Below are 26592 nucleotides of genomic sequence, written 5' to 3'. Positions count from 1 at the left end.
CAATTATGGGTCACAAGACTTGATGCATACTGATAGCTCTGATTGCCTCAAGAGAAATATGAATCTTCTCCCTTGGGGACCAAGGATCAAATACAGGTACCCTACAAAGTGCATGGTTGTTGTCCAATGCATCGATAATTTTGTTCAGGCATCTAACGCTTGGGCTGTGGCACATACATCTTAATGACTGATTGGAAAAGCATTAGGATGCATCAACACAGCAAGCCTATATATGCTTTTATGAGGGAAAGAGAACATTATGGTGAAATCATTTACAATGCATTGGCTACTGGGAGTATTGTAAGAAACAATCCACATTGTTATATTTATTCTTGTTTGTTTTTCCCTTTAGATACATTGATGAGATCAATCCTGGATTGATACCATATTGGTTGTACAGGCGACGGATAATAAAGTTTTAAAATCTATATTTTAAAGAACATTAGAAGCAAATTTGCTTAATACCGTTCATACCCATCTATACCAAATCTGGTATCATGTCACTTTTTGTGTGTGGCAATGCTCATCACATTGTGCACTAAAACCATGGTGGAGTATGAGAAGATTGTGTGTAGGCCACACGACCCATCTTCTTGATCCATGGTGTGGACCAGTTTCAGATCCTCGGACTATGGTTCAACCAACTGACATGAACATCCGTGAAACTGAGTCTGCCAAAACTATGTACCCGTGTTGGCAGTCATGCTCTGTGCTAAATTAGGTCCAGCCAGGCATCTGGGACATCTGGGTCATGGTTGTTGAGAAAGAACAGAATCATTCAGAAAACTTTTTTTTTTGGGGGTAGTTTCTTCTGTATTTGCAGCTCATATCTTCCTCCGATTAGCCACACACTGCTAACTTTGCTTAATGAGAAAACTCAATGGTGGAAAAAGTTAAGCTCTCTGAGACTGCTGCCCATCTTCAAAATGAGACAATGCTGATTTGAGAGCTACCGGGGTTGTTTGATTGAACATTTTCAGAATCATTCAAGTGAGAACGCTGGATGCAAAGCTTGTCCCCAAGCCAAAAGTCTCACAGTATATGCTTCCAAGTAACAAAGAGGAAGAAGAAGAAGAGGAAGTGGACGACCACTTGATGTGAGTTGCCACATGCCCATATGTGCAGTTCTTTTTAATTAATGCAGTTCTCAGGGACAGCTTGCTGTGGTGAAAGATCCATCTGGAGCTTCCCATAGATTTACCTTTCCATCTCTCCAAAAGACTAAAACTATCACCACTTATTACAAAAACAAATATAGAAACTGTAAATTGAAACTGGGTACTTGGTAAAATTGGGCAGTTCACTTGCATCTCAATTTTAATTGATTGTTGAGTTTGGTAAGTAGCCATCTTCCATAAATTGGCAGTCCAGGGAGAACTCTGAGCACTGTCATTTGGGGACCTGCTAGGTAGATGCTTCCGTAGATCTCCGCAGATCTTGACAGTCTATTTCAAATGGGAGTCACCCCAACTATTCTTTAATAAACATGAAAATACCAATTCCTCTCTCTCTCTCTCTCTCTCTCTGTCTCTCTCTTATCTTCTCCTCATGGCTTTACCAAACTGACCATTTATCTTATCGTCTTTCATTCCCAGGCTACTAAAATTTCAGAGAACTAATGGCCACCATTAAGCTCTACACTAACTTAGCCTTACTTACCTTCACCTTCATTCTCGCAACATTCTTTGTAAAAGGTATAACATTGAAGACAAGAACTTAAAAGTTCTCATTTCCTCTTCTCCTTGCATTCTTTTATAGTTTCTTCAACTCTGTAGTATTCATTTTGTGTTCTTATATGGTCCAATTCAAGGTTGAAAACACAAATTCTATGTAGTTCTGTACTGTTAGCACCCTAAATGAATTTTGAAGCACTATTGCTACTCACTTATCTTATTCACTTTCATCTATTGTATACAAGAATTTATTTGATTAAGCGTTGCAGGCGTTGCAACTCCAATAAAACTTCCTCAACAACAGGAGGCTTCTCATTCCTCTCCATTACAGAAGGAATTGAATTTTCAGCAGGTCAGCCAGAATTTATGAAAAAACTACCCTGTAGATAGATAGAAATTGAGTTACAAGTTTTTAACTTTCAATCTACAAATTTCTAATTTTATTACATGAATCTCCCAGGGTGCTAGTGAAGATAATGTGTGGAGGAAACATAATTCAAGGAGATTGATGATTGGATCTACAGCTCCAATCTGCACTTACAATGAGTGCAGGGGGTGCAAATACAAGTGTAAAGCTGAACAGATACCAGTTGATGCCAATGATCCTATCAACAGTGCTTATCACTACAGATGTGTGTGCCACAGGTAATCAGTTGGATTGGGTCTTTGTTCAGATATAAAAGCAAGTAGTTATAGATGAAATATTAAGCTTTCAGTTGGCAATTTGCAACCATCCCTGCAAGAGAATGAGGTTATAGACTTAGGAAGATTTTGTGTGTCTATTGAGTTCTTGCTTTTTCGGTAGAATGTTGAACCACTGAATTGGGTCCATTAAGAGCTGAATTTGCGGTTAGAATGTGAATGAGAACTGCATGAATTTTGAGTCTATCTTTTAATATTTGTTTGATGCTGAAACACTGATACATGCAATTCTTTGGTATTTCTGAATTCTGAGTTTCTTCACCTCATTCAAATAATTCTGATTGTAAGACTTGTCTCTTGTTTTGGAAAAGATACAGAGAAAGCTCAAAATTTCTCATTTTATATTACTCATCAAGTTTCAGTGAGCTTATCATGTTCTTTCTCATTAGGCTTCTTTAAGAAATATCAGATGGATATCAAATTTCAGTTACCAAGACAAAGGAAGAGAGAATATTTTTGAATTCAAGATTGTAAAGAAACCAAAAACTGTCAGTAATTTGATTTTGGAAAGAACCAAAACCCATTCTAATTGTTAAGAATTCTCTTGTAAGGTTTGTTTGTTAGAAGGTTAGATGATGGCTTTAGGTGAGAAAGGCTAGGCTATCAATCACTCTATCTTGGTGTGAGGGAAGGCACATGGATGTGGTCCCAAAAAAGAGAACACAAAAAGACTTATAGAGGATCACATGTTCACTGTATTTTCATTGTGAATAAAGCCATATTCACTGAAACAAGAGAAGAGAGAGAGAGAGAGAGAGAGAGATGAAATAAAAAATGGTTTTCTCTACTGTATTTTGTCCCTTCATGCATTCCATTTTTTTGTTTCAATTTTTATTAACTTAAACAGGAAAATTCTCAAGGTGTAGCTTGTGAATGGAAACCAAGTACAAAAAAGAAATTTTTGTTACAGAAAATGTTATAATCTAACCAAATGAAAAGTCATTGGAATAGTGCATGATTTTCATATGAGATTCCATTGTACTATTTACAAGAACCTGAAACTGCCTGGAACTCTGCAACCAAATTCGTGCATTTGCAGAAGCAATGAGGGAAAATCATTTCAATGGATTGTCATTTTCAGATAAGTTGGTGTGAAGGTTAGGTTATGAGTCTGGATTCTCTTCAATGACATTGTTCATAAGAGCTGATCTCGTTTGTAGTGATTTACATGATTAAAAGATGCACTCTTACCCTAATAATCTAGATTTAACTTAAATCAGCAAACAACCTCGCTGTATGCAGGGATAAGGATGTCTCCTTCTTTGACCATTTTTTTTTTTTTGGTTAACTTCTTTGACCATATGGTCCAATGTAAATGATATCATTTCCCAGGTCAGTTTGGTGTAAAAGATGCACTCCCATGCATCCTGACATGTTCAATGCAAAACACAAGCTGCAAGGTGAGAAAGCTTGAGACTGGATCCTTTGCCCTTGATACCTTTCTCCTGACATCTTGTTATCAAATATTTAGAAATATTCATTTTTTTAGTATTCAAAGGTGAGTCTTTTCCTCTTCAATGTGTGATGAAACGAACATAAAAAAAAGGGATATCTAGCAAAGAATCCTAGTTTCGGAACCCTCTCCCTTGTATTCGTGGGTTGAATGACACATCTCAAACTTGTCATCTATGTATATTGGCTTCAGTTCAGCCCAAGCTGAAGGAGGGGCAACCGTCTAGTTTGGATGAACCTATCGAACCCAAATATGCAATTTGTTAGAGAGGGGTCAGGGTTGAAAGTTTCATTAATTTTGAAGCTAATAGAAGTTGATTCCATTAGTTGAGCATGATTTCTTTCTTTTTTGGGTAAACTTTGAGCATGAATTCTGCCCAAGTTGCATTCATTCCATCCATCAAAACCAGCCTAAGTCTAAGGTGCTATTCCTTACTCCATTGCAGTGTTGTTAGGTTGATAAGACCAACCCCTCTTAATGAAGAGGTTGCATGTTCGATTTTGCTTCATGATATGTTATGTAAAAATCCATCCCGAGTAAAAAAAATATTGAAACTGAAAGTAGAACCTAACCCACTTATATTTCATATCCAATAATATTATAGATTATGATCAAATTCAAATGTAGAATCCATTTAAGCGTCTCAGTCTTATCATCACATGTGAAGATTGATATCAATTCTTAGTCAATCTTGTATTCATGGATCGACAAGGACAACAGTAGAAATATTTTGTTAATGTTGACATATCCAAATTGATGTTGTCTGGTTTATTATCAAATACATGTTGCAACGAAGAAATCCATGGTTCTATGGAGGTTTCCCGACCTTCCCCTGGTCTATGCTCTCTATGAGTTTGGATTGTATCCCTGAATGAAAATAATTGTGAGTTAGAGAAATGTCCCTATCTGATGGAATCTGTTTTTCCTTACTATAATATTGATCACAGAGAAACTAAAAAATTTTCATTCCTGAGTAGAAGAGCAATAAAAAAAAAACAAGTGGGAACCCATTCATGATCGATTATTAACAATATAAACTCCATATTTTTAACACCCAAAGAAAATTCTGACCCCTCCGATACTGCAAGGTTTAGAAATCTTGTTCCCTCCAATACTGATAGTGTAGGGATGGTGACCTTCACCACCATGGCTTGGACCTGAGTCCTTGATTCCTCCAAGGGACGTCAACCCATTAAAGAACTCCTGGTTCTCCTTGTTGGGACGGATACCTGTCTTCAAAATACTCAGTGGACGAGCGGCTTCTGTTAGTGAGAAAAGAAAGCTTGCCCCGAAGAAGATGGTGACCAGCAGAAAAATGGATACAGGAGATTTGAGTTCTCTTGCCATGTCTTTAAGTAAGTTTTTTTTGTTGTATTTTCTCGCAGATAGGTCTATTGTTTTGCAGGTTTGTAAGAAAGTTATACAATTAATTAATTGAGCTAGTAATGGGTTTGCATTTATAGTAAAATTAACAAGGATTTCGTTTTGATTGTTGAAACACGTGGAGTTTGACGCTGATCACTTGCACCGTCACCTCTGGGTTCTGAGTTCTGACTGATACGACGAAAAATCGTGTGAGTGTAATTAATTTGAATGACTTAATCTTGCTTACCTTGATGAAAGAATTCAAGTGAGAATCGCAGAGGAAACAGGAGAACGGGCAAGAGAGAGAAGCGCTAGAACTCAAATAATATTTTGTATTAGCTAACCACTTGTCTAAATTTAAAATGTGATGAAGACCCAAGTAAGAAAGTTTGTGAATGAATTACCTATTGAGATTTTACTTCTTTGTTCCTAACTTCTTCCAAATGTACATTGTGATAAAGACGAAATGTTTCGCAATATAAATTTAAGTTCAAATAGCATGAGTTATGATCTAAGAGAAAGAAAAAAAATGAATCCGTGTGTTATAATTCTTGAAATTTACACAAAAGAGTAAAGCAACAATAATCTCTGCTATAACGTTTGTTAATGAGGGTCTTAGTGTTGCACGATTTTCAAGAAATGTTCATTTTCAATGCAAGTGTTGTTCTGAAATTAATTTTCTTTTGTTTTATTCTGAAATTTAATTTGGGAATTGGTGAGATCACGCGCTTTTAGTTGTTGAAACTCTTAAGCTCGACTTTAAATTTTTACAATCACAAAGAATTTCTATTTTGAGTTTTATTCAATCACATATTTACGATGGATCATTTTAGAGAAGAAGATGGATTTAAGTTTAATTTTTTCCCCCATAATTAATTAAAAGATAGTATTATAACTTGACAAAAGGGTAAATAAATAAAGAGATAACTCCAGGGTCATTTTTGAAAATTTGAGAAAATATATAAATGCTACATTATTAGTAAACTAATAGAGCTTAACAGTAGAAGGCATTCGTAATTGTAAACAAAGTTAAAAGTTGAATTAATAATTTTGAAAAGTATATGGGATAAAGTAATAATAAAATTAAAGTATGGGACAACACTAATTATCATTTTTTTTTCTTTTTTTCGAATAACCAGGTTCTATCTATTTTTATTTTTTTTTTGTTCTCCTGTAAAAAGTTAAAAGACTTCATTCATTGAACTTGAAAGGAATATAGACACACGAAAAAAGAACTAAAGAAAAACAAAAGATAGATGCATGAAAACATAAGGTTTGATCCGAATTAAGGAGCGAAATTGACCAAATTATCATACATGCTATAATAAATGCTATAACAACCATAGCAACACTTAAGCATAATAGATATGAAATATGTATCCTCCATCACAAACGCCCAAAGAGGTGAAGACATACCACAAAGATGGAGATTGACACACCACAAGGGTCCACAAGGGCGGAGATACAACATACCACAGGGGTGAAGACAAAACACGCCACAAGGGTGAAGACAAAACATGCCACAAGGCGGAGAAACACTGACAGTGATTCAGTTGTCGCGGTGGTGGCATCGGTATTGCAGAGAAGGTTGTCGCTACTGTGGATCTGAAAGAGATTGAGTCCCTTTAGGGCAAATGGGGTTGGATCTTGGTTATGGATTGCCATCCGTCACTGCCGCAGATATGGAGATCAACAATGGTAGAGAGGTGACCAACAGAAGCTCGTGGCACTTCCAGATCTTCGGGATGCACTTCTAGATTTGGCGCAAAACCTCTAGATTCGTGGGATGCAGGACCAAATCTCGCATCTACTGATTTTTATTTATTTTTTACCGAAAACTTCTACCGGGTAGGGAAAAACAGAAAGACGGAGAGAAACAAAGAGAAGAGAAACAGAGAGGGAAACAAGAGACAGAGGCAGTGAGGGAAACAAGAGACAGAGGCAGTGAGAGAAACGAAGAGAAGGCAGGGGAGAAACAGAGAGAAGACAAGAGAGAAGAGAGAAAAAAAAAAACAGATACAGCGGACAAAGAAGACATAGAGGAAGAGGCGGAGAGACAGAGGCGGGAGACTGCCGACTTCTCTCTGCTTGAAAACGAAGCCTAAATCGGGTTGCACAGAGGGGGGATGTCGGCAGAAGCTTCTAAACTATGTTTCTGCCCTGAATTTTTATTCCCCAAAAAAGTCAATGTTGATGAATGTGTTTAGCTTCTATCCCTTTCACCCAAAGGCAACTTTTGAAACTGAAATTTGAACCTAACCCACTGAAACATTTCACATCCAATATTATAGATCAAATCTAAAATCCAATGAGTTGTTTTAATCACATCATTATATGTAGAGATTGATATCAGTTCTTAGTCAATCTTGTATCGATGGATTGATATCTAAAATGGTAAGAAGATTTTGTTAATGTTAACAAATCCAAATTGATATAACTACATGTTACAATAAAGAAATTCATGGTAATTTATACATCTCAATAGAATAGAAGATTCTGGGAGTTTCATGACTTTCTTGGACCTATCCCTGATCTATGCTCTTTTATGAGCTTGGATTCTATCCATGCATAAAAATAGTTAGCTACATGGATGGAATGCAAGAGAGATGACTCCATTTGATGAAAACTGTTTTCATGACTTAATATTTATTCTCATTTCTAAAATTCTTAAATAAATACAAATATTAATAAATAAATAAATAATAAAAACGAACCAAATGGATTTTTTTAAGAAGTCAAAGATTTTATTTATAAACTCAAAAGAAAATACAGACATAAAAAAAATAATAATAAATACAAAATATAGACGTATGAAAACACCTACATGCAATAGACAGAATCATCCACTTATGAACTAATATGAACCCCATATTTTTAATACCTAAATTTTTTTTTACGTTTTTATTTATTATTATTTTTTATAATTATTCAATTTTATGTCCTTTTCATCTAAAATAAGAGAGAAAAATGTAAGAAGAGAAGAAAAAAAAAATCCATGTCTTTCCCCTTGATAGGGAACTCCACAAACAGAGACAAGAATCAATGCGAGAATCCAGGCCGCCCAGATTAAAACGCGGTAGAATCACGAAAACGAAGGACCCTTGGCAGTTGGCGCCAGTTCACATGTTTACAGAGGAAAAAATTCATTTAAATTTTTATTTTTTGGGTAAAGAACCAAGAAACAACAACTCACATTCCCAAAAAAGGTTTTCATCAGCACGGATTCTTCCGTCTATTCCACGGTAGAATCGTAGACCCGAAAGATATGGAAAAGCAAATCAAAGATCAAACCACCCTTTTTCGTCGACTTTATTTCCGTTTCATTTGCCTTAAATAGAGACCTTTTCTTCTGCAGCTTTTATTCTCATAGAATCATAGCTGTTTCAGTTTCAAATTCACACATTCGTATCTGTTCGTCACGGGAAGAGATGACAAGGGAGGTTTCGCATGGAGGGGGTGTCACGCTTGAGGAGCTGAAGAAGAAAATGGCCGATTTTGCGAGGGAAAGAGACTGGGAAAAGTTCCACAGCCCTAGAAATCTCCTTCTTGCGATGGTAACTTCAATAATACCACAAATCCCTCATGCCCATTTCTGGAATCACTTGCTCTTCCCTTTTATTTGATTCTTCAATTATCTATCTGGGTTTTCACTTGTTGCTTGATGTTGTTTACAGGTGGGAGAAGTTGGGGAGTTATCTGAGATATTTCAGTGGAAAGGAGAGGTACCAAAGGGTCTGCCAGATTGGAAAGAAGAAGAAAAAGAGCACCTGGGAGAGGAGCTTTCAGACGTTCTGCTATACCTCGTCAGGCTAAGTGATATCTGTGGAGTTGATCTCGGTAAAGCTGCTCTCCGGAAGGTTGAACTTAACGCCATTAAATACCCAGTTAAGCTCAGTAAGGGTTCTTCAATGAAACACACACAACTCGCCGCCACAACCACCACCACCACTACAGGCAACGAAGATGAAAGCAACAAGAGCTGCCCAGAAGACGTTTGATCTTATTCCCATCTGGGTAATTTCGTTTTTTGCATCCCAAAAAAAAGAAGAAAAAAGGAATGAAACTGGCTTATCGACTTCGTTCACAGGATTCTGGGGATTTTAGTTTTGGATCTTTCTCTTATTATAGAATTGTTGGGTTCTTAGTTCCAACTTTTCTGCCTTCCTTTCTAGTGTTTTTTGGGTTCGTGTGCTGCGTTGAATTGGGTTGTGGAGTAGCAGATGGTATGCATGAACACAATCTGGGGTGGCGTGTTTCTGTGTTTGATGTGAATTTGCCTAACTTTTTTGGAATTAGGGTTTCAAAAAGTATCTGTTTTGGAATTTAGTAGAGTTTATAGCTTCTTGAAGATAATATTAGGATAACGTAGACTATAGTCAGGGGTCTGTGATGTTGAACTTACACTGCAAAATGCAAATCCTTGCCATTAAAAAAGGAAATGATACTGCAAATCTGCAACGTGGTCTTAAACGGGGTAGAGAAGTGGTGAACAATCAGATCAAAGCAAAATTCCGGAAAAGAAGATTGTTTTTTTGGGGCCATTTTTAGAATTTGACAACTTTTTCAATGTTTGGCTTCAAGTGCTCTCGAGGCAGGTGGGTCATGTCTACCATTGAAGCCTGCATTTAGACCGACAGTGTGGGCAGGTTAATTCAACCATGCTTTCCCGTGGGTCGTGGTGTACCGGAATGAGTGTCGATTAACTCAGAAACCAATACGATATGTGCGTAAGCTGGTCCGGATGAACCTCAGCTTCCAAAAAAAAGATTGTGGTTAGATTAAGAAAAGTTTTATATAATTTGTAAACGAATTTTAACCCATGTTATACATTCACAAGAAAATGGATAATCTATTTCTTTTCAGGGATAAAATTTTGTAAAATGGTCTACCATTGCTTTCATTTTGATTCTTCTTATGTATTGGGTTTTGACCCTGAGCCCATCATTGGTCTTGGGGGCTTACATTTTGGGTCCATCTGGTGCGTGTTCACCCAACAATGAAGAAGCAAAGCCACAAGGAGATTTCCTTTGACAAAAAAAAAAAAAAGATTTCCCAGATTGCTAGGTTGGACAGGAGCTTTCTAGACCAACGAATGCTATACAAAGTTCCACGTCAGATTCTAAAGCCATCTGAAAACATTCTAAACTGAAAGTGTCATTCTGGGCTTCTTGAAACGTGGCTGAGGGCATAAGGCGTATAGCATGGGCTTGTATCTTTGGCAAAAATAAAAACCCAAACTTAGCCATGGGCCAGTTTTGTAGCTAGAGTTTCATTGAAGTGGTAAGCATCTGAGAGTATGGATGCCACAACTTTTGATGGGTTCCAGTCTAAAACCCACACCATTTAAGGAAGGCCTCATAATGTGTAGAAACTATAGATATTAGAAAGAGCAAATTGCACTGGCATCCCAAAATGAGGCCTTAAAGCACTAACATCCCACTTTATGTTTAAAAAGCATCGAGACCCCAAAATTGGATTTTCATTGGATATATTTGTCAAATTTATCACTGAAAACAGTTAAATTACTGTTTATTTTCAAAAATACCCATATAATAAATAGTATTTAAAATGTTTTTAGTGATAAATTGGACAAATATATTCAATGAAAATTCAATTTTGGGGTAACAGTGCAATTTGCTCTATTAGAAAAGAGAGTAAGTGGGTGTTGATTAGGGCTACAACAGGATCGGACCAGGTCGGGCTTTTGCAATCCCAAGCCTCAGCCCTATATATTCTAATCTAAGCCCATTTAGCTCTGATCTTAATTTAGGACCAATGATTTTATCCATGACCCTAAGTCCTACAGGGCTAAGCCAAGCCCATTTTCACGGATTTTTATTTGCGGCAGCAGCTGCCTGCTGCCGCCAAGGGTGGGGATTTTGCCACATGTACAATAGTCAATCAAACGGTGTGAGATCAACAGACGTGGGTTTAATTGTAAATACAATTTTTATTTTTACATTAAGGGTTTTAGAAATTCTCAAATTTACAAAATGAGCCCCTCACCTATCCGACTGATCCCTTTTCTTGTTTCGCCCTAGCTGGAGCATGTCTCGGGTTCGGAATCAACGATTCTCCAAATGAAGCAACTTGGAGAATAATAGGGAAATATGGGTGGATAATCTCATATCCCATGACAAATCCAACCTAGATTAGCGTTGTATTTTGTTTCTTCCTTCAATTAATTTCTTCAGATCGGTTTCAATCTCTTTGTTGCGAGCGAGTTCAGCAAGGGTAGGTCTTTGGATTACGAGAGGATAGTTTTTATTCCCTCTGCAAATGGCTTGATAGAATTAGGGTCTCTCGAAGTAATATTCCAAACCTCGATCTCGGTGAACAAGGTTAGGGTTTTGTTTAATTTCAACAATCTTGATGTGGGTTCTTGGCCGACAACTACTCAACCAAACCAAGGTGAGAACGATCAATCCTCGCTTTGATTCTCAGATCCATCTTCATCGTTTTTCTCTTTGAAGGAACATTCTGTAAGCGATGGTGAAGCCGTCGACCGTGAATGAGCGATGTCGTTTGATGAAATCAATGTTTTAATGAGGTGTTTATGCGGTTTGATCTAGTATGGTGTTTTCCTTTGCCATCCATGATATCATGGAATTGGAAAGCGGAGTTGGGTTTGGAGAGGATGTAAAAGAGGTCCAGACAAAGCCATGAATCATTTAGAGGGTGAGTGTCGAGCGATTGCCATTAACACCGCTCGAGTTGGTTAGAGTGAGGGATCCGTTTTGTAAATTTGAAAAGTTTTAGAACCCTTAGAATGTGAATAAAAAAATATTATATTTATAATTTAACTTGCCTATAGATCCCACACCGTTGGATTGTTGTGGTGAAATCCCCACCATTGGCAGCAGAAGGCAGCTGCTGCCGCAAATAAAAATCCCATTTTCACCCTGATTGGCCCTGTCCCCAGCCCTGGTTGGCCTTGTATTTGGCTCTGGCCTTGGCCCTGATTGACCCAATACTTGGCCTTGACCCTATCCTTGTCCTTGTTCCAAATTCATTGAGACCAAGCATCATGAAAAAAATTAGGGTCATGATTAGGACCAGAATCAAAGTCAAGGCAAAAAATTAGGGACTGATTGGGATAGGCCCGATGGCCCAAAGGGTAATCCCACCCTCAGGGCCAAAATCTTTTGGCCAGCCCTTGGCCCTAACCCACCCTCAAGGCCAAAATCTTGAGCCCAAACCCTATTCGGGGCTCAGGGCTGGCTTATGATGGGTCAAGACCCCAACACTTTCACCATTTCTCCTCCTCTTCTACCTCCCCCCTCTCATTCTCATCCCTCTCTCAGCCCTTTCCTAAACCCTCGATCCATCCATTATCCTCTTCCCTTCCCACCCCATCTTGTTTTACCATTTTCCTTGGAGTAAGGCTAGTCATCCCTTCTCCGTCTCTTTTTCCCCTAACTTCTTTGATCACGGACAGCTAATCTTATTATCTAGATCTTTTGTTGAGCAACAAAGTTTTCTATCGAGGCCAAAGTCTCCCCTCGCTTGCCTTCAATAGTGACGGTGATGACAATGATTGTAAAAGAACAAATCGTATCACTAAAAGCTTACCAAATTGACGAAGACTTCATTGTGAATTTCAAATCTCCTAAAAAAAACATAGAGAAAAACATACAGTAAAATTAAGTTCAATTCAACCTGGCAGGAATTCTCTCTCTCTTTTCTTCCGCTTTCCTGCCCGTCTTGTTCATCAAGAACATACTCTTCCAATAGAAATAAAATTCAAACCAATCAATACTGATTCCAAACCAAGCACCAAAACATGCAGACGTGGTGGGGTTTGATTGCACGCATTGGCATATGCTATTTGGTGGAAGTAATAATGGTGGAAGCATATATGCCATTTGCAATATTGCACGGGTCACTCTGGGCATTTTGCAAATTCATTAAATTGTCCTATATATATATATGACTCTGATCAAGGCCAAAGATTCCTTTAAATAGGGTATCATGTCAGGCCTAGTGAGTAGTGCCTCCTCACCCATATCTGGTGGAAAGAAAAATCATAAGCCACTCTCATTGAATAGTAAGTGTAAGAGGTGAACAGCCCACAAAATTGAATATATTTTTGGTCTTTCTGTGAAAGAAAACAAGAACGCAATAATATTGTGGAGTGATATGGAATGTGATTAATTAATGTATGTTAGAAAAGTCAAAATTATCACAAAAATACAACAAACTTAGCCCGTTACAATTGGTTCATAATAAGGTTTTCTTCAATCTTCCAGAAGATGCATGCTCTAGCACTGCTAGTGTCCTGTGTCCGACAGTACTCGTGCCCAGGACCATTGACGAAAATCTGAATAATTACTTTCTTTTCTTCAAATTTCACAGACACTATCACCAAAATTTCTCCTCTAGAGCGGAGCTTTGTCTCTTCAAACTAGCATCCACATTCAGCTTTGTCTCTTCCATTTGAAGCTCTCTAGATGTTGACAGAAACCAAAAAAAAAAAAGAAAAAAGAAACTCTCTAGATGGTTCCAATGGCTGAATCGAAAGAGTAGGAAATCACTCCAGATGACAAAAGAAATTCCAATCAAGCAAAGCCCATGAGAGAATTTCATTTGGTGATGGTAGATGATTACTTTTTTGAAAGTATACTTATTTGGTTTTCTGCCATGTAAGTCTTTTCTTCTTGTATCTGCACCTCATCAAGAGCCGGCAGAACCAACAAGTGGTTCTTCTGGCTTCTATAACTTGTGGTGTAAACATATCTATTGCTGTTCTTTCCGATCCACCACTAGACCTTCCCAGTTCTTAAAACTTTCCATGATTGACAATTTGAAAGAAACAAATGGTGCTAAATGAATCATCATAATATTAGAGGTGGGATATATGGGTCCTGTGATAGTCTTTTAGAACCTTGAATGGTTTATCTGAGATATTCAATGTAATAACGTCCTTGTGATTGTTTTGTGATCACCAGCTTTGAGGGTTTTCTGTAATTAAAAGTATAGGTTAGTGACTTAACTTGTATTGTTGAAAAAAGGCTTCTTCTACACATCGAGCTCTTAGGACCACACTATAATCCTGCAACATAATATTGTAATGGATTAATGTTTACATTAATTTTCTCAGAACACTATTGGGGTACATGTGAAGTCTAACATAAGTCCAAGAATGGTTTTGCTTTTTAAGTAAACATAACTCCTCCATCTCTTTCTAAGTCCACATATTTTGCCAGATAATGTGAGATTTCTAAATAGTATAAACTCCAGGCCAATTTATTTGATTGGTTTTATCTCTTGTATATCTTAAACTAGTAATAGAAGTTGAAGTTTTATTTGCCAGGTGAAAATTTGAAGTTTTTTCTTTTTTTTTTTCAAAAAGTGTTTTTCACCTGTGGGCCCCACGTATTTGTGTGGTTGGGAAGCCGTCGGGGGAGGAGTCTGTGCTCCCCCGACGGGGTGAGGATTCGGACTCGTAAATTGTTTGTATTCAATTAGACATTTATTTGCTTGGTCAAGCGATTTGTGAAGTTACAAAAGCTGATTCCAATGTCGTACATAGGGTTTCAAATACGATACTTTATGTTGGCAATATATCGGGGTTTCGCCATATTGCGACAGGAAACCAAGCACCGACACAAAAGGTACCAAAAGTTGCTAGAAAATGGGTTATTTTCAGCGAAATGTCAGCGAAAATCGAAGATTTCACTGCCGGCGATATGAGTTTTGCGGCTGCTATAGTATTGTTGGATGGTGGAACCGAGGAAGAAAACTTCGAACCGTGTTTCAAAGCTAAGAACTCTTTTTCTTCATTGATTCTGTTGAAATGCCTCACCGCTACAACTCTTCTCCACCACTGCAAGTACGAATCCAGTGTCGGAATTTTGCTGATTTCCTGAAGCATTTTGGTTGGAACAATCGGACGATGGGGTCAGGTTATATCAGAAATTCTGATTTCCTGAAGCATTTTGGTTGGAACAATCGGACGATGGGGTCAGGTTATATCAGATCTCATGACTAAAATCATTATTACCTATGGCTGTTGTCATTGGTATTATGTTCTCTCTAGTTCCATGGTTCTTCGTTTCACGAGTATAGGGAACCAAAAAGATAGAATTCATCGCGCGAACAACAATAAGAATGGTTATGACGATTATTTTATGAAGTAAGAGAACGCTATCAACAGTGATCACAACGTTGTTCTTAAATGCGCCAAAATATAGAGTACCATTTTTTAAGGTGAGACTCAGAAGTCGGAACCCATTTAAATGTAGGCGAAATATTGTTGATATTTCAGAGTTTTGTTAGTATCGAGAGCCACCGATACTTCTTGTGTCGATAATATTTCGAACCTTGGTTCTAAGTAACCCTCATGTGGTTAATAATTAGAGACAATTTGTTCAAATTTTAAGGGATTAGCTCAGTTAATAAAACATCAACATCTTATAATATAGATCAAGAGTTTCAATTTCCCTTTACAGACCTAAACAAGACCACGTAGCATATTTAAATTATATATAAAAAATTATCTTTAGTTGAGATATGCATAAGTTAAGTTTGAGTGAGCCATAGTTCAAAATGAAGAAAAATTCAGTTGGATTGTAAAAAGAAAAAAGAAATAAATAATTAGAAATATATATAAAAAAAAGTATCATATGAGCGACAAACAGACTTACTTTAATGCTTTCCACAAACTTGGTACCACAGTCTGTCCGCTAATTCTCGAGTCCGGATCAGCGACCCCTTTGTGCTCTTCGACACTTTCTGATCACAAAGATCAATGGGGCCCACGGTGAAAAATAATTTTTGGAAGAATATTTTTTTTCCAACAATGGGACCCACTGGTTTCTGTAGTCAGGAAGCCTCTGTGCTCCTCCGACGGGAAGATGATCCGGATTCCTAATTCTCTCCCAGTAAACGATAAACAAACTCAAAATCTAGATTTTTTTTTTAAATAATACATTGTTTTTTATCCATACTCGCTTATTCTATACTAAAGAAACGGTTTGTCAACTCAGAACTGATCTAGTGGTTGAAACCAACACTTCTTAGTGAAGAAGTCGTGAGTTTGACTATCAGCTGAGTCATATTAATATCCCATCCCTTATTCAATAAAATTCTTTTTTAATAAAAAAAAAGGGTTTCGTATGAAACACAATCAAAACTTTTCTTTCTTTTCAGAATAACAGAATTGACACGCGTTTGGATCCTTTGATTAGAAAAGAGAGAAAAAGAGAGAACAATGAAAAGGCTGGCGTTTTTGGATCTTTTACCGTCAAATCTTTTATATTGAACACGTGTTTTTATTATTGGTCTCTCTTGTCATATTTTTGTTGGCGAAGGTGACAATTAACTTGCGTGGTGGTCCAGTGAATAGTGAGCTCGTTAGTCAAGGAAAGGGTGCAACTGTGCAACTTAGTCATCCACGCACGTAGCTAGAAGCTGACATGCATCATGATGCATGGAGTTGGTGATTGGGCTCAACCGTCCATGACACAGAACCCCAAAATACAGACCTTGACTACAATTTGAACCATGCAAATGCAAACTGCTTCAATGTATGTTGGCAATCATATTATTTGAAAACGTTAAAATGCTCTCAAAACACGTGAAAGTGATTAACGTTCTCTCCTGGAATGCATGCTGATGACCACCGGAGGGGATGACAAAATTTGGGCCAACTACTAGTCTCTAGCGCTCTTATTTGACCTAAGCCCCCCCCCCATGAGGTCATATTCTCCCTCTTTTCTACGTTGTTGGTTTTGATCACTTTCATTGACATTATACTGAGCCCCATGTACCACCCAATGATGTTATTCAAGGTGCGATCAAGGGATCCAATACTCTGTGGCCAAAACCCAGAGACTACCACATGTCAGCGGCTGAAATCTCAGCCACTAGTTTTTAATTGTTTATTTTTCAAAAGGTTCAATAACAATAAAACCGTATGGGATAATGGACCGATATGGTTCAACCAAATCAATCTATTGTTTCTCCAAATTTTTAAAATAAAATATAATAATAATAAGTATAAACCTAAACCAAGCGTCGTCTTCTATTCGTTCATCTTGACGGAAAACCTAAACATAAACCCAAAGTCGTCTTCTACCAGAGAACGATTGCCAAAGATACTTCTTTACATCGTCTTCCATCTTGATTGCAAATCAATTTCTTCTTCAATCAAGTCTAAGATATATCTAAGTTCTATGTGTCTTCTTCTATATTTCATTGTTCTATTTGAGACAACGCCGGCCAATGTCAACGAAGACCCGGCGAAAGATTACGAACAAGACAGCACAATAAATGAATGGACTGGTTTTGTTTAATCATATCGATCCATTCTCCTAGACCATTTCATTGTTACTGAACCTTTAGAGAAATAAATGATTAAAAGTTAGCTGTTGAAATCACATGGCGGCCATCCAGAGCAGCTCCTGAGTATTGGGCCACTGAGGATTAAAATCCGGGACCAAGAGGCTTATCACCCAAAAATTTATATGAGAAACCAATTGCAATATTGCAATAAAATTTGACAAATTCGCTTTTCTTAATTTTTTTAAAAATCAATATAAAATTTTATGTCCCATGACAAATCCAACGATACTGATTTTTTTTGAAGATCATAAATTGGCACTCGTTTTAACTAGTCTTCCACGCTGTCTCATCATATCCATAGACTGTATTTTTACCAGAAGAGGTTGAGCATGGATGATTGGATGGATGAAGGTCTTATTTAAAAGGATGTAAATTGATTCACGCAATGTGTTTTGGTGTTATGCCTGTAGATATCCGACAAGAAAAGACTCTTCAAAGATGTATTCACCTGGCTAGCTGCTGCTTCTTGTGTTGTTCTCTTGGTGAGTGATATATGTGTGTGTGTGTTAGGTAGAGCCTAGAGCCTAGAGGGCATCTAACACCATAAACTTTCCATGAGTCGGGGGGTTTGTTCCCCATTTGAGTAGGCACCATTTTATGTGGTGATCGTTGCAAATGGCACGAAAACGATAGTGATCAGTCGTGACAGGCCACCTTTCTCTGCTTCCCAGTCCCACCCACCGGGCCACCATGGAGCTAGCTTTGCCACACTTGAGCTAATAAAATGTTCACGTCCTCAATCTTCTGATACATTTTACAAAGGTAGGTAAGTGTAAGTGTTTTTGCACGTAGATTCCTTTTTGGCCCTGCCACCACGTGCTTCAATTCTATATAAATATGATGGATTACAAGACCCTTCATGAATTCCGATATTTAATTATGACTGTCTGTACTTGTAACGTTACTAGTGTTTTCTCCTGCCTACCATTTAAGGGGTTATCACACCATGATTTTTTAACAAAAAAAAGAAATTAAAAAAAAATCACACTATGATTTGAAAGTTACCAACACTTACATTTCTAATGGATAGTTGAGATCTGCCTCTGAATTTGTATATGAATTTGTTTTAAGGTCCTCGTATCCAAAATTTTTGTTACCGAAAAATTATCGTATCCCTGTCTGCTAAACAATCGGATTTGGATTTGGATTTAAATAATATTGAATCGGATAATATCCTGATAGAGTAAAGTATTTTCTCTGAAAATGGATGATAATTGGATTCGGAAACTTGTAATCGGATAATCGGAAATCTGGAAATTATCCGATTAGGATAAAGTATTAAACACTTCTCTCTAAAAAATGACTGATAATTGGATTCAGAAACCAATAGCCGGTAATCGAAAATTAAAATAAATAAAAATAACAATCACCAATCAATAGTCGGATAGTTTATTAGATTGAATTATTATTGAATATCCCATAAAGTTTCAAATTCGAATTTAGATGCTTTCTTCAAATTTCTGGCAGATTCGGATTTGAATAACGATTTTGCTGATCGAATTTAGATTGGAATTAGGTGTATTTGAGATGAATCCGATCTATTTACAAATCTACTTACATCAAGTCACCTTAATAAGAGAGAGGATTTGAAACCCACTTCACACTTCGATGAATGACTTGCTATATACATATACATATATATATATATATATATATATATATATATATATATATATATTAATGATTTTTTAGTGATCCTAGGAAAATTCAACTATACGTCCCCTATTGTCCAAGATAGAGAAAAAAGAAAAGAATTTTTGGGAATTAGCTTCGAGGATGGACGAATCTTAAGGAAAAGTTAATCATCTGACTCACCGACTTCCTCTTCTTTATTTGCTAATTAACTACGCATATATGTAGCAAATAGTGCAACACTAACTGGCTTTTGTCCCCCTCGATGGATCTTTCCTCAGAAAAAAAGAAAAGGGAATACATTAAAAGAATTATTCGAATTGATCAATTTGACTTGAGAGTTGAGAAAGATTGACGGTTTAGATTAAACCTGTTTCACTCATTCGCTGCATTGTTAAACCTGTTTCACTGCATTATTATTTGACACCAAGAGATTAAATCTCAATTTGACAGTGTTAGAACAAATAATAAGAATACACAGATTTAACATTATGTGTTACACGAAGAAATTAAATCTCAATTTGACAGTGTTGGAACAAATAATAGGAATACACAAATTTAACATGTTTTATATACTTAACATTATGTGTTATGTTTAAGGGGGAAAATAAAGAACTTTTACTAAATAGGAGAATATCACAGTGGAGATCTTTTCATGTCCATTACCCTTACTAAGATAAATAGATAATACCAAAAAGGTGTCTCTTCTAATTAAATATTTGATGAGGGTAAAACTATACTGAGCCGGGTCTACCCTCGGTTGGGTTGCTAACTCCGGTTCAGAAATGCTCAACCACATTCGGGTCGAGAAATTTGGTCGGGATCGGTTCAGGATTTAAATCATAACTAACACGAGGATAAAGGGAATTTACGGTTATGAAGATAAACGTGATCCCGAAGATTTTGAGATACATGATCGAGTTATAAACAGCAACTGCCATTATACGAAGTGATCGTGCCAAGGAAGGTAACTACCTTCATCTCTGAAAGAAGGGTAAAAATCTTAAGATCGAGCAGCCACCAAGAGAAGATATGAACTGATCCAACGGTCGGAAATGAAAGATAAAACTTATTTAAACAAGAGAGTTACGAACAGTGAAGATATATGAATCGTTTCCCTCCATTATTATGTTCAATTCAAACTTTGTAACTCGTCAGAGCTCAGTGATCAATTCCATTATTGACTTATCCTTCGGAGGTGGCCACCAACAGCTAGGTCAGGCCACGTCTAACGTTATTTTGCAGATTATTATCAAGGAACGGGAGACTAAATAGATTTTGGACACATCAAAGAATGACATAGAGATGGGTTTTGAGCTTGAATTTGTTTGTCAAAACCCTGTGGTTATGTCACAAATCTTCCAAATTGAGTCATTTAGATTGTCCACCAGAATATGCCATGAGTATCTATTTTTTTAGTTAGGATACAAAAGGTAAAAGTCACAGTGACAAAATCATGGAGTCATGAATTGATGATACAGTGGATTCCATTTAAATGTTCCAAGCTTCCTCCTTTATTGCAGCATGTGACCGTCTAACCTACAATTACCTTAAAAAGGGAAAAAGACCATCCTGTGACCTATAGGAAACGTAAAATGAATAATATCCGAAGCAATTATTATCAAACCTGAAATTACCAAAGTAACCTGCACAAGTATACTCTTCCTCTGAAGAAAGAAAAAGGGTAAATATTTCATAGTCTTTCTCTGCCGGCGGAGGAGCTCAGAGCTGACCACGCTTGACTGTGCACAACGCGTTAATTACGTCCCAAGTCGTGAGTTTTGAGTCCCCACACCACTTTTCTACACCAGCACAAAATATCCCGATGGATCGTCGAAGTTCTCCATAGGTCCACCACACTCTCTAAACTCCTTCTAACTAGGAAGTAAGAAAGCTAATGTGGGATTTTGTCTTTGATAGAGACCGCTTTGACACGGCGATCAATTTTGAAACGTTTCCATAACTCGGTGACCCAGTTGACGAAGCCGGAGTAGACTAGCTAGCACTGTTGTCCAGAGGGAGCTCACCAGCCACCACCAAGTGCTTATAAAAAGGGGACCTTCCCATGCGTTCTGGAAATGTGAGCTTTACTTCTGTATCTCTCGTTTAATTCAGATAAACAGAGTGTTTCATTTCAGTAATATTCATGGCCATAGAGGAAGAACAGGGCCATGGTGATACAGTTCTCAATGTTGTTGAGATGATGATGAAGGGGAAGGAAGAAGTACTTGATGTTGCTGTTGGAGTGGAAACCAAAGGTGAAGAAGATGGAGACAAGGACTTAGAAGTCGACAACCAGAACAACAAGCACCTGCAGAAACGATTTGTTAGGCTTGACTCTCTTGATTATAAGGCCTCTCATATCTCTGACATGGCAACCAATACAACCAAGGTTTGAACTACTTCATTTTCTTCTTTCTTTAGATCCATAATCTCATCCATGACTCCTTTGTTAAGTTTCTCCATATTTCTTCTTTCATTTTGTTTCTGAAGTGGGTTTCTTTTTCTCTTTCTGTCTTTCTTTCTTTTGACAGGCACTATCCATAGCTGCTGTAATGAAGCTTGCCTTCCAAAGCATAGGAGTAGTATATGGTGACATTGGAACATCTCCTCTATATGTATTTGCAAGCACTTTTGCGGACAGAATACCAACTAGTGACAACATCATAGGGGCTCTGTCACTCATCATCTACTCTCTCACACTCTTTCCCCTCATCAAATACGTATTCATAGTCCTCAGGGCCAACGATAACGGTGACGGTAAGGCATTAAAAAAAATCCTTTAACCTTGAAGAATTCTTATTATGTTGGTGAATCTTGACTCTTAGATGTCAATTGAGTATTGGGTTCTCTGTGTTCATTGAATTTCAGGTGGAACGTTCGCAATGTATTCACTTATTTGCAGGCATTCGAAAGTGAGTGCTATTCCAAGCAGGCAACAAGCAGGGGAAGATGAGATGAACCTTTCTGCCTACAAGCTGCAGATCCCCACAAAACACTTGAAAAGAGCTGAGAAGATCAAAGCAGACCTGGAGAAAAGTTCCTTCGCCAAAACTGCTCTTCTAGTCGTTGCCCTTCTTGGAACATGTATGGTCATTGGTGATGGGATCTTGACTCCCTGCATCTCAGGTGGTTCTCTCTCTTCTTACACTTTCTTCACTTTCTTCAAGGTAACTTAATTGGTTGTATAATTTATCTTTTTCTTTTGTCTAGCTATCTGGGTTTTTAATGATCAGATACAGCCTCGACCAAATGAATCTCAGATGTCATCTTTCTATTTTTATGAGATCTTTAGAACCGGAGTCTTCTTTTGCTTCACCAGAGTGGCCTTCATTGAATCATCTTTTTCTTTCATCTAGGCAGTTGCCGTATGTTTTCATCTGTTTGGATCATAGAAAAAGCAGGGGTGGGCTGTTACCAGGGAAGGAAGATTCAAACTCTCCAAAATCCATTCCCAACTCTCTTTTTCTTTGGAATCCAAGGAGGGCTCACTCGCTGGCTGAGGACTTGTTTGGCCATTACCAAATCCCCCACACTTTTGAGGACATGTACAAAAAGTCAGGGCACACTTACACGGAAGCCTAAACTTATGGGGCCTAACTTTAGCAGCACCGTTCCCAGTAGCGCCTGGTCTAGATACACTTTGGGGTTTAGAGCAAATCTGGACGGTTAAATGAACATTTCACTCAATGGTCCAAATATGCTCTGAACTCCAAAATGAATCTGGACCTTTGACTGCTAGGAACAGCGCTGCTTCCAAGCAAAATTACAACGTTTGTTGAAACTTTAATGCAGTGGTCCATTCTTTACTTGTGAGAAAATAACAAACAAAGCTTATGTGTCTGAGACATTTAAGAAGGCGGAAGCAATTTTTCAAAAATTTATTGTGGACCTGTAGAAAGAATGGGCTTCCTTTGTTAAAAAAGCGCATAAAATTGGTTTCCATGTAACCCATTAGGCATGAGTAGTTTCAACTATCATTTATATATATATATATATATATATATATATATATATATATATATATATATATATATATATATATATATATATATATATATATATTTTATTTATTTATTTATTTATTTATTTAATTCCAACTATCAAATGGTTTTTGGCCTTTTTAGTTTCTAACTTAGATATGATTCTCATTGCAGTACTATCAGCTGTAGATGGAGTGAGGAAATTTGACTCACATCTAGAATCCGGTAAGCATAAATTTATACAACTTATTTTTTTTTTGAAACTTTCCTGATTGTTTAAAATTTATCAATCAACAGTAATAAAAGAAATTCCTCATTTATGATATTGTGTTTGTTTCTTAGATGCGGTGGTGATGATCTCTATAGCCATATTGGTGATTCTATTCTCAATTCAAAGATTTGGAACTGATAAGGTTGGTTACACATTTGCTCCGGCAATTATGCTATGGTACCTGTTCATCGGAGGCGTTGGGATCTTCAACTTGATCCGACATGACCCGTCGGTGCTGAGAGCATTCAACCCTGCTTACATATTTCGGTACTTCAATGATGAGCCAAAGCAAGCCTGGCTCTCCCTTGGAGGGGTTGTTCTTTGTATGACAGGTATGTTCATAAGATAATCATACACTTCTCTTTTTTTATTTGTTCATGTTTTGAAGGACAGCTATTTTTTTCTGAATTTATTTTAAATGCTTCTTATTGACTCATTTTCTCTTCCCTTTCTATGTGATGAAACAGGAACTGAAGCAATGTTTGCGGATTTGGGACACTTCTCTGTAAAATCAATTCAGGTTTGTCCATGACAAAATAATTTAATCCCTAACAACTCGAATTCTTAGTCAAGAGGCAATCTTGTTTTCTCTGGCTCTTGATTTTTCTTTACTATTTGTCAGATTGCATTCACTGGCCTAGTGTATCCTTGTCTGCTCTGTGCTTATGTTGGCCAAGCTTCTTATCTGTCCAAGTTCCCATCTCATGTGTATGATGCTTTCTACAAATCCACCCCTGGTAAGCTTCCTTTTTATTTTTTTCTTACACTAAACCTTTAATCATAAAATAGTCTTTCAGAATCTGAAAATCTCTCTGTTCACATGGTAAACAGAACCAGTGTATTGGCCCATGTTTGTGGTTGCTGTAATTGCATCAATCATTGCAAGTCAGGCTATGATCTCTGCAACATTTTCTATTGTGAAGCAGTCCATGGCCTTGGGTTGCTTCCCAAGGGTCCGGGTTGTGCACACCTCACACAAACATGAAGGACAAGTCTATATTCCAGAGATTAATTTGTTCCTCATGTTTGCCTGCACCTTGGTTACAGCTTCATTCAAGGAGACCACCAAAATAGGGAATGCTTATGGTAAGGACTTAAGTTTCATTAACTACTTTTCTTACATTTTGTATTATGATACTTGTGTTATAAATTCTAGTTCTAATTTTTGTTCTTCTTAATTTACAGGGATTGCTGTGATGGCAGTAATGTTGGTTACCACATCATTGCTGGTCTTGATAATGCTAATGATATGGCAGACTAGTCTTTTTCTTGTCATCATCTTCATTCTAGTCTTTGGTTCCTTTGAGCTCATTTATTTCACATCAGTGTTATCCAAGTTCGATAAAGGTGGCTACCTCCCTCTCACCTTCGCTGCAGCGATTTTCTTCGTCATGTATGTATGGCACTATGTCCAAGTGAAACGTCATGCATTTGAAGTAGAGAATAAGGTATCAACTGAATACCTGATCAGCCTTGGCTCTGGACTAGGAATCACAAGAGTCCCTGGTGTTGGGCTGCTCTACACAGAGCTAACACAAGGCATTCCAGCCATATTTTCTCATTTCCTCACCAATCTTCCAGCCATACATTCTGTTTTGGTCTTTGTCTCTGTAAAGTACTTGCCAGTGAACAATGTTCCAGCAAATGAAAGGCTTCTGCTAAGGCGAGTTGGACCAAAAGATTACAAGATGTACAGGTGCATAGCAAGGTATGGGTACAAGGACAGAAGGATTGGCAATGAGGAGTTTGAGAACTTGTTGATGGAGGGCCTCAAGACCTTCATCAGGGAGGAGAATGGGGAAGACAACGTACCCATGATGGGTCAAGAATGCGAAGAAGAGGTACAGTTCTTGGAAAAATCAAGAAGCCATGGTGTGATTTACATGTTAGGTCACAGTGAAGTGAAGGCTAGTATAGATTCTTGTCTGGTTAAGAAGGTGATTGTAGATTACGTTTATGACTTCTTAAGGAGGAATTTCAGGCAAGGATTTGTTGACCTCCAGATTCCAAACAAGAATTTACTCCAAGTAGGGATGAATTACCACATATGACCCCTAAATTATGTAAAGTTGTTACTTTAGATGCTGGTTGTGAAGACCCATGTTAGCTAGAGAGAGATTTAGGCCCTTGTAAAGAGTTGGGACTGTAATCTTGCAAACAGAAGGTACTGTGAGAAAGGATCTACAAATTCCTGTTAGAAAGTTAAGGCTTGACATGTTTGTAGTAAATAAAATTGCAGAGAAATGAATTAAAAAAAGAAATTGCAAATTCTTGTTAAACTTTGTTCTAGATGAATTTAGACAGGCAGGGTAGCAAGTTTGTGGCACTGCAATTGCAATTTCATGTTGAATTTGTGCTCTTCTTCTTGTCTTGATGGATAGGGATATTGGTTGAGTTCAATAAACTGGCCAGGGTCTTGACTTAACTTCTTGCCCCAAAATAAGGTTGAATTAGGACAGAACCAACCAACTAATAGTTAAGGATTCAACAAAAAAAAAAACAAAATCAGCCGCCGTCTGTGGGAATCGAACCCACGACCACATGGTTAAAAGCCATGCGCTCTACCAGCTGAGCTAAGACGGCTGATATATGTTAATATCTGATTTAGAGATCTTGTATAATAATATTTAATAAAATTTGAAATTATACCCGAAGCACATCCACAACTATTAATTTGTTAGCTATTCTTTTCTCCTAAATTTATTATATTATCTCCCATAGTCCCACCATAACTACCATCCTCAAAAAAAAAATGCCAGAATGGTCGAACTAGCCAAGTCAACCATAAAAGTTATATGATATACTCGTTTATAATTTTCAATGAATTATATGTTTAATCAAATGAAAGAAGAAAAAAAAAATCTACAATTCTGTCTTGCAAGGCTAATGATAGAAGATTTAGTGGCTGAAACTCGAAAGTATTGGAAGAGAAGTCCTATAACCGATGGATGGGTCATATAAATAAATTGGGTTCCCAAACTTTTAGAAGCAACCAATCCAAGGGCCTACCTATTTAAGTGTGGTTTTGGGTATCCAAGTCAGCTTAGTTGTTGTGCCTAAGTTTTGAGCAAAGTTTGTGAATAATAAACAAATAATCTCGGCCAACACAGAGCTGTTCTATGACCTCTGAAGGAATGTTTGTAAATCTAATCAAATACTTAAACACAA

At 37.3% G+C, this 26592-nt stretch overlaps 3 protein-coding genes and 1 non-coding gene across 4 annotated transcripts; 3 read left to right on the top strand and 1 right to left on the bottom strand.

The window, feature by feature from the left end:
- The first annotated feature begins 569 nt into the window (after positions 1-569).
- On the top strand, positions 570-3654 carry LOC149010256 (uncharacterized). Its single transcript, XM_089162025.1, has 3 exons — positions 570-1694; positions 1943-2025; positions 2134-3654. Exons 1-3 carry the CDS (start codon positions 1619-1621, stop codon positions 2320-2322), a joined length of 348 nt encoding a protein of 115 aa, XP_089018151.1. The 5' UTR covers positions 570-1618; the 3' UTR covers positions 2323-3654.
- Positions 3655-8375: 4721 nt separating this feature from the next.
- Positions 8376-9557, top strand: LOC149010255 (uncharacterized). Its single transcript, XM_089163569.1, has 2 exons — positions 8376-8747; positions 8868-9557. Exons 1-2 carry the CDS (start codon positions 8622-8624, stop codon positions 9189-9191), a joined length of 450 nt encoding a protein of 149 aa, XP_089019695.1. The 5' UTR covers positions 8376-8621; the 3' UTR covers positions 9192-9557.
- An 11688-nt stretch (positions 9558-21245) lies between these two features.
- LOC149010254 (potassium transporter 5-like) lies at positions 21246-25781 on the top strand. The gene is made up of 9 exons (XM_089164022.1): positions 21246-21562; positions 21705-21930; positions 22042-22299; positions 23328-23378; positions 23496-23756; positions 23892-23944; positions 24047-24161; positions 24256-24510; positions 24610-25781. The coding sequence occupies exons 1-9, from the start codon at positions 21317-21319 to the stop codon at positions 25473-25475; spliced, it is 2331 nt and encodes a 776-aa protein (XP_089020148.1). The 5' UTR covers positions 21246-21316; the 3' UTR covers positions 25476-25781.
- A 153-nt stretch (positions 25782-25934) lies between these two features.
- Positions 25935-26007, bottom strand: TRNAK-UUU (transfer RNA lysine (anticodon UUU)). The gene has a single exon. It is a non-coding gene; the product is annotated as a tRNA-Lys (tRNA).
- Positions 26008-26592: the final 585 nt, after the last annotated feature.

The sequence above is a fragment of the Hakea prostrata genome, chromosome 7 (genome assembly GCF_041222555.1).
Source record: "Hakea prostrata isolate BN-2017 chromosome 7, UWA_Hpros_2, whole genome shotgun sequence".
Taxonomy (NCBI): Eukaryota; Viridiplantae; Streptophyta; class Magnoliopsida; order Proteales; family Proteaceae; genus Hakea; species Hakea prostrata.
The sequence above is the reverse complement of the archived record's forward strand: the minus strand, read 5'-3'. Positions and strand labels throughout refer to the sequence as shown.

What these genes read in the sequence shown, in the direction of transcription:
- LOC149010256 (XM_089162025.1), top strand. Translation starts at nt 1,619, where the DNA reads ATGGCCACCATTAAGCTCTACACTAACTTAGCCTTACTTACCTTCACC. An exon ending in CGCAACATTCTTTGTAAAAG is followed by an intron (nt 1,695 to 1,942) that starts GTATAACATTGA and finishes TAAGCGTTGCAG; the next exon opens with GCGTTGCAACTCCAATAAAA. An exon ending in AGGAATTGAATTTTCAGCAG is followed by an intron (nt 2,026 to 2,133) that starts GTCAGCCAGAAT and finishes TGAATCTCCCAG; the next exon opens with GGTGCTAGTGAAGATAATGT.
- LOC149010255 (XM_089163569.1), top strand. Translation starts at nt 8,622, where the DNA reads ATGACAAGGGAGGTTTCGCATGGAGGGGGTGTCACGCTTGAGGAGCTG. An exon ending in GAAATCTCCTTCTTGCGATG is followed by an intron (nt 8,748 to 8,867) that starts GTAACTTCAATA and finishes TGTTGTTTACAG; the next exon opens with GTGGGAGAAGTTGGGGAGTT.
- LOC149010254 (XM_089164022.1), top strand. Translation starts at nt 21,317, where the DNA reads ATGGCCATAGAGGAAGAACAGGGCCATGGTGATACAGTTCTCAATGTT. An exon ending in GGTTGTTCTTTGTATGACAG is followed by an intron (nt 23,757 to 23,891) that starts GTATGTTCATAA and finishes GTGATGAAACAG; the next exon opens with GAACTGAAGCAATGTTTGCG. An exon ending in CAAAATAGGGAATGCTTATG is followed by an intron (nt 24,511 to 24,609) that starts GTAAGGACTTAA and finishes CTTAATTTACAG; the next exon opens with GGATTGCTGTGATGGCAGTA.